Genomic DNA, 7,101 nt, shown 5'->3' on the forward strand with positions numbered 1-7,101 from the left:
CTCCTCTCCCTCCCTCCTCTCCCCCTCTCCCTCCCCCCCTCCTCTCCCTCCCCCCTCTCCCTCCCTCTCCTCTCCCTCCCTCCCCCCTCTCCCTCCCTCTCCTCTCCCTCCCCCTCTCCCTCCCTCCCCCCTCTCCTCTCCCTCCCTCCTCCCTCCCTCCCCCCTCTCCCCTCCCCCCTCTTCCCCCTCCTCCTCCCCCCCTCCTCTCCCTCCCTCCCTCCTCTCCCTCCCCCCCTCCTCCTCTCCCTCCCCCCCTCCTCTCCCTCCCCCCTCTCCCTCCCTCCTCTCCCTCCCTCTCCTCTCCCTCCCTCCCCCCCCTCTCCCTCCCTCTCCTCTCCCTCCCTCCCCCCCTCTCCCTCCCTCCTCTCCCTCCCTCCCCCCCCTCCTCTCCCTCCCCCCCCCTCCTCTCCTCTCCCTCCCTCCACCTCCGCGGATCAGCGCCTCAGGGCCAGCCGGTGCGCGGCCTCGCGTGAGGCCCGGCCAGACTCATCTTAGCTCTCTCCCTCCTCCCTCCCTCTCTCCTCTCCCTCCCACCCCCCTCTCCTCTCCCTCCCTCCCCCTCTGCGGATCAGCGCCTCAGGGCCGGCCGGTGCACGGCCTAGCGCGAGGCCCGGCCGGACTCACCTTAGCTCAGGTCGCGCTCCGGGCCGACGTTGACGCGCGCGCTGACTCCCGCCCCGCCAGCCTTTACTAAGATGGCGGCGATGGCTACGCTCGGCTCAGTCCCGCGCCGCCAGCCTTTACCAATATGGCGGCGATCGCGTGGCTGGCTAGGAGAGGCTGAGGCTTCGAGGCCTGCAGGTGGGGTAAGCCTCCAAGGTTGCGGCGCCCGGCGGAGGTAGCGAGTCAAGAGGAAAAAAAGAGTCAACTTAGAAAAAATATTTACAAATTAATTTACTTTTTTTAAAAACAATTTCCCCTCCACACACACAGAAAGTGGGAAAAATAAACACACAGAAAGTGGGAAAAATAAATCGTTAGGAATCAGGAGGGAGGGCTTTAGTTTCCTGGATCACTGGGTCTGCTTCTGGGACAGGTGGGACTTGTACAAGTCGGGACGGTTTACACCTGAACCAGAGGGGAACCAATATCCTTGCGGGGAGGTTTGCTAGCACTGCTGGGGGGGTTTAAACTAACTCGGCAGGGGGATGGGATACAGAGTGGAGTTACAGTAGGGGGTGATGTACAGCCAAATACGGAGGAAAAAACAAGTCAGCAGGGAAGGCAGAGCAAAGATGTGAAGGCAAAAGGGAATATGACAGGGCTGGAAGGCATTTATTTTAATGCAAGGAGTCTTGCAAATAAGGTGGATGAACTGAAGTTGTTGTTGAACACATGGGAGTACGATATTGTTGCTATCACGGAGACATGGTTGAGGGAGGGTCAGGACTGGCAGCTGAATATTCCGGGGTATAGAATCTTCAGGCGAGACAGAGGGGGGTGTAAAAGGGGAGGGGGTGTTGCAATATTAATTAAGGAGTCAATTACTGCTGTAAGGAGGGATGATATATTAGCGGGTTCCTCTAATGAGGCCATATGGGTAGAACTTAAAAACAAAAAGGGGGCAAGCACTTTGCTGAGAGTGTACTATAGGCCCCCAAACAGTCAGGGGGAGATAGAGGAACAGATATGTAGGCAAATCTCAGAAAAGTGTGAAAATAATAGGGTAATAATAGTGGGGGATTTCAACTTCCCCAATATAAATTGGGATAGTCAGAGTGTGAAAGGCTTAGAGGGTGCAGAATTCTTAAAGTGCATCCAGGAGAGCTTTTTGAGCCAACATGTAGAAAGTCCTACAAGAGAGGGGGCGGTACTGGACCTAATTCTAGGGAATGTAGCCGGGCAGGTGGTGGAAGTGTCTGTAGGGGAGCATTTTGGCGATAGTGACCATAATTCGGTGAGATTTAAGGTGGTCATGGAAAAAGACAAAGACAGCCCGGAAATAAGGGTTCTAAATTGGGGGAAGGCCGATTTTAATATGATAAGGCAGGATCTGGCCAAAGTGGACTGGGAGCAGCTACTTATAGGAAAATCCACATCAAAACAGTGGGAGGCTTTCAGAAGGGAAATAGAGAGAGTACAACACCAACATGTTCCTGCAAAGGTCAAGGGTGGGACCAACAAGCAAAGGGAACCTTGGATGACAAGGGATATACAAAAATGCATTAGGAAAAAAAGGGGGGCTTTTGGCAGTTACAAAAGACAAAAGACGGAGGAAGCCCTAGAGGAGTATAAAAGGTGCAGGGGCATACTTAAAAAGGAAATTAGGAGGGCGAGGAGGGGCCATGAAATAACACTGGCGAGCAAAATAAAGGAAAATCCTAAGATGTTTTATAAGTATATTAAGGGCAAGAGGATAACCAGGGAAAGGGTAGGGCCCATTAGGGACCAAAGTGGCAAGCTGTGTGTAGAGCCAGATGAAGTAGGTGGGGTTTTAAATGAATTTTTTGCCTCTGTGTTTACTATGGAAAAAGACGATGTAGACATAGAAGTCGGGCAAGGGGACTGTGACATACTTGAACATATTAGCATCGAGAGGGAGGAGGTACTAGCGGTTTTAGCAGGCCAAAAAGTGGATAAATCCCCAGGCCCGGACGAGATGTATCCCAGGCTGTTGTGTGAGGCAAAGGAGGAGATTGCAGGGGCTCTGACACAAATTTTCAGAACCTCTCTGGCCACAGGGGATGTACCAGAGGACTGGAGAACAGCTAACGTAGTACCATTATTCAAGAAGGGTAGCAGGGATAAACCAGGGAATTACAGGCCAGTGAGCCTAACATCTGTGGTAGGGAAATTATTGGAAAAAATTCTGAGGGACAAAATTAGTCTCCACTTGGAGAGGCAAGGATTAATCGGGGATAGTCAGCATGGGCTTTGTCAAGGGTAAATCATGTCTGACCAATCTGATTGAATTTTTTGAGGGGGTGACTAGGTGTGTGGATGAGGGAAATGCTGTGGATGTGGTTTACATGGACTTCAGCAAAGCTTTTGACAAAGTCCCGCATAGGAGACTGGTCAAGAAGGTAAGAGCCCATGGGATCCAGGGGGCCTTGGCGCGTTGGATCCTAAACTGGCTGAGTGGCAGGAGGCAGAGGGTGATGGTCGAAGGTTGCTTTTGTGACTGGAAGCCTGTGTCCAGTGGGGTACCTCAGGGATCGGTGCTGGGTCCCTTGCTGTTTGTGATCTACATTAATGATTTGGATGAGAATGTAAAGGGTATGCTCAGTAAGTTCGCGGATGACACGAAAATTGGTGGGGTGGTAAATTGCGAGGAGGAAAGCCTCAGGCTACAGGACGATATTAACGGGTTGGTCAGATGGGCGGAAAAGTGGCAAATGGAATTTAACCCGGAAAAGTGCGAGGTGATGCATTTTGGACGGACAAATAAGGCAAGGGAATACACAATGAGTGGTAGGACCCTAGGAAGTACAGAGGGTCAGAGGGACCTTGGTGTACATGTACATAGATCCCTGAAGGCAGCGGAACAGGTAGATAAGGTGGTTAAAAAGGCATATGGGATACTTGCCTTCATTAGCAGAGGCATAGAATATAAGAGCAGGGAGGTTATGATGGAGCTGTACAAAACGCTGGTGAGGCCACAGCTGGAGTACTGTGTGCAGTTCTGGTCGCCTCACTATAGGAAGGATGTGATTGCTTTGGAGAGGGTGCAGAGAAGATTCACCAGGATGTTACCTGGGATGGAGCGCCTCAGCTATGAAGAAAGACTAAACAGGCTGGGGTTGTTTTCCTTGGAGCAAAGGAGGCTGAGGGGGGACCTGATTGAGGTGTACAAAATGATGAGGGGCATAGATAGGGTAGATAAAGAGGAACTTTTCCCCTTAGTAGGGGGGTCAATAACAAGGGGGCATAGATTCAGGGTAAGGGGCAGGAGATTTAGAGGGGATTTGAGGAGGAACTTTTTCACCCAGAGGGTGGTTGGAAGCTGGAACTCACTGCCTGAAAGGGTGGTAGAGGCAGGAACCCTCACAACATTCAAGAAGCATTTGGATGGGCACTTGAAATGCCATTGCATACAAGGCTATGGACCAAATGCTGGAAAATGGGATTAGACTGGACAGGGATTGATGGACGGCGCAGACACGATGGGCCGAAGGGCCTCTTTCTGCGCTGTAAAACTCTATGACTCTAAGATGGCAGCCACTCACCTCAGCTCAGAAGGATTAGGCCCACCCACACACGCAATGAAACGCCCCCCCGTGACGCACCGATTGGTCAACCATCAGGTTAATCCCCTGTACGATTGGTCAACCATCACATCACTCAACGCTAATGAGCGGAATGTTGCCGTTTTTTGAAACTTTTTTGTATACTGTCTGAACAATTTTTGTCTGACCAAAAAGTAAATACACCTATTAGAGTCCCCTAATGATAAGCTTTCTTTTGATATAACATATGTGTAGGTACGCTCTTTCACTTTTGATTGTATAGCCGGACAGACAGACAGACAGAAAGACCGTTTTATATAGATAAGATTTATAAAGAATATTAATAACCTTATAACTGGGCTGGAGTTTAACAACAGCAGAAACAAACACCAACTGTCACAGTGTGAACAGTCCTGGATGTGAAAAACAGCAGCAATAAAAGCAGAATTCAACCCCGCAGTCACTTGTGAACTCGCTGGTGTCTCAGTAGGGTGGATGACTGACTGAATCCCTTCCCACACTCGGAGCAAGTGAACGGCCTCTCCCTAGTGTGAACTCGCTGGTGTGTCAGCAAGTTGCATGAACGAGTGAATCCCTTCCCACACACGGAGCAGGTGAACAGTCTCTCCCCAGTGTGAACTGGCTGGTGTATCAGCAGATTGGATGAATCAGTGAATCCCTTCCCACAGATGGAGCAGGTGAACAGCCTCTCCCCAGTGTGAGTTTGTTGGTGTCTGAACAGATCCTTTCTGCTTTTAAAGCTCTTCTCACAGTCAGAACATTTAAACGGTCTCTTATCAGAGTGAACAAGTTGGTGTTCAATGAGGCTGGATGAACAAGTGAATCCCTTCCCACACACGGAACAGGTGAATGGCCTCTCCCCAGTATGAGTACGTTGGTGTTTTAGCAGCTCATTTGTGCGCTTAAAGCTCTTCTCACAGTCAAAACATTTAAATGGTCTTTTGTCAGAGTGAACAAGTTGATGTTCAATTAAGTTCGATGAATAACTGAATCCCTTCCCACAGACGGAACAGGTGAACGGCCTCTCCCCAGTGTGAGTGCGTTGGTGTCTCAACAGATCCTTTGGGTGTTTAAAGCTCTGCTCACAGTCAGCACAATTAAATGGTTTCTTATCAGAGTGAACAAGTTGATGTTCAAGCAGGCTGGATGAACAAGTGAATCCCTTCCCACACACGGGGCAAGTGAACGGTCTCTCATCAGTGTGAACTCGCTGGTGTGTTAGCAGTTGGGATGACTGAGTGAATCCCTTCCCACACTCGGAACAGGTGAACGGCCTCTCCCCAGTGTGAACTCGCTGGTGTGTTAGCAGTTGGGATGACTGAGTGAATCCCGTCCCACACATGGAGCAGATGAATGGCCTCTCCCTAGTGTGACTGCGTCGATGAGTTTCCAGCTCAGATGGGTAATTGAATCCCTTCCCACAGTCCCCACATTTCCATGGTTTCTCCGTGGTGCGGGTGTCCTTGTGTCTCTCCAGGTTGGATGATCAGTTGAAGCCTTGTCCACACAAAGAACACGTGTACAGTTTCTCCCTGCTGTGAATGGTGCAATTTTTTTTCAGGCTGTGTAACTGGTTAAAGCTCTTTCCACAGTCAGTGCACTGGAACACTCTCACTCGGGTGTCTGTGTCTCGGTGCTTTGCCAGTCACACTGATGTTTGAAATCTTTTCCCACTGACAGAACAGACAAACATTTCTCGTTCCACATTCAAAGGCCGATGATATTTCCTGTAAAAGTAGTTTACAAAAGAGATCACTATAAGTTCAGGACAAAAATGCAGAACAGATATTTCTAGTTTCTATGGAATATTCTTTCCTCTCTTATTACATAGAATTACACAGATTGTACAGCACAGAAACAGGCCATTTGGCCCAACTGGTCCATGTGGTGTTTATGCTCCACACGAGCCTCCTCCCATCTCTCTTCATCTCACCCTATCAGCATCTCCTTCTATTCCTTTCTCCCATATGTTTATCCAGCTTCCCCTTAAATACATCCATGCTCTTCGCCTCAACCACTCCCTGTGGCAGCAAGTTCCACATTCTCAGCACTCTCTGGGTGAAGGAGTTTAATCCAAATGGGACTTTCCTGGGCAGCCAATGAGCACTGCTGCTTCTTCTGTGCATTTCCTGGCGAGGCTAAACAGTTGATATTTTCTGATCAAAAAGAGCTGAGCTCGGCAGCATTAGTCCTGTTTTGCCTCCTTTGGAGACCAGGTGTACGAGCAGAGTGAGCGCTGCCTTCACAGCAACCGCAATAAAATTGTTACAGTTGTGAAGGAACTTTGTGTCAGTGCACTGGACCACAAACAAAGTATGTGTGTCGATTATTGTCTGACTGCGCTACTGTGACGCTTTAAAGGTGCTATATAAAGGTAAATTGTTGTTAGGTTTGAGTTTGCGATGTGTAAATGCTGCCCTTCTCACAGCCTGTAAAAGGAGTTTACAAAAGCCATCACTGTGAGTCCAGGATAGAAATTGACAAGATTCTCTCCTCCTGGTTCCTGGCCAAGGGGGCCGCACATGCGCCCTGCTGCCCCCTGAGCCTCTCAAGATGGCGGCCGTTACCCCGGGCCTGTCACCGGGAGAAAGCCCCGCAGCTGCCGCCCCGCTCAGGGTAAACGCCCGGCCCGGAGGCTCTTGTTCGGGGCCTGAGACCCACCCCGGGTGTGTGAGAAGTGGATAATGTTGAGTGTTTTAATAATGGGGCCTGGGGCCGCACTCGGGGTGTGAGCAGCCCACGTCCCCCCGGGGTTCATGAACCTGCTCTCGGGGTGAGCGGCCCGCGTCCCCCCGGGGTTCAGGAACCCGCTCCCTGAGCTCGGGGTGTGAGCGGCCCGCGTCCCCCCGGGGTTCAGGAACCCGCTCCCTGAGCTAGCTCACCTGATGTGTCAGCGGCTGTTACCGAGGTCGGC

General features: G+C 50.7%; 1 protein-coding gene across 1 annotated transcript; it reads right to left on the reverse strand.

Moving 5' to 3' along the window:
* Positions 1 to 4,027: 4,027 nt before the first annotated feature.
* On the reverse strand, positions 4,028 to 6,702 carry LOC147118599 (uncharacterized). Its single transcript, XM_085984490.1, has one exon. The coding sequence runs from the start codon at positions 5,527 to 5,529 to the stop codon at positions 4,627 to 4,629; it is 903 nt and encodes a 300-aa protein (XP_085840616.1). The 5' UTR covers positions 5,530 to 6,702; the 3' UTR covers positions 4,028 to 4,626.
* Between the last annotated feature and the right edge of the window lie 399 nt (positions 6,703 to 7,101).

Source organism: Somniosus microcephalus, chromosome 4 (assembly GCF_052327205.1).
Source record: "Somniosus microcephalus isolate GS21.2 chromosome 4, FLI_Smic_1.0, whole genome shotgun sequence".
In the NCBI taxonomy this organism is placed as follows: Eukaryota; Metazoa; Chordata; class Chondrichthyes; order Squaliformes; family Somniosidae; genus Somniosus; species Somniosus microcephalus.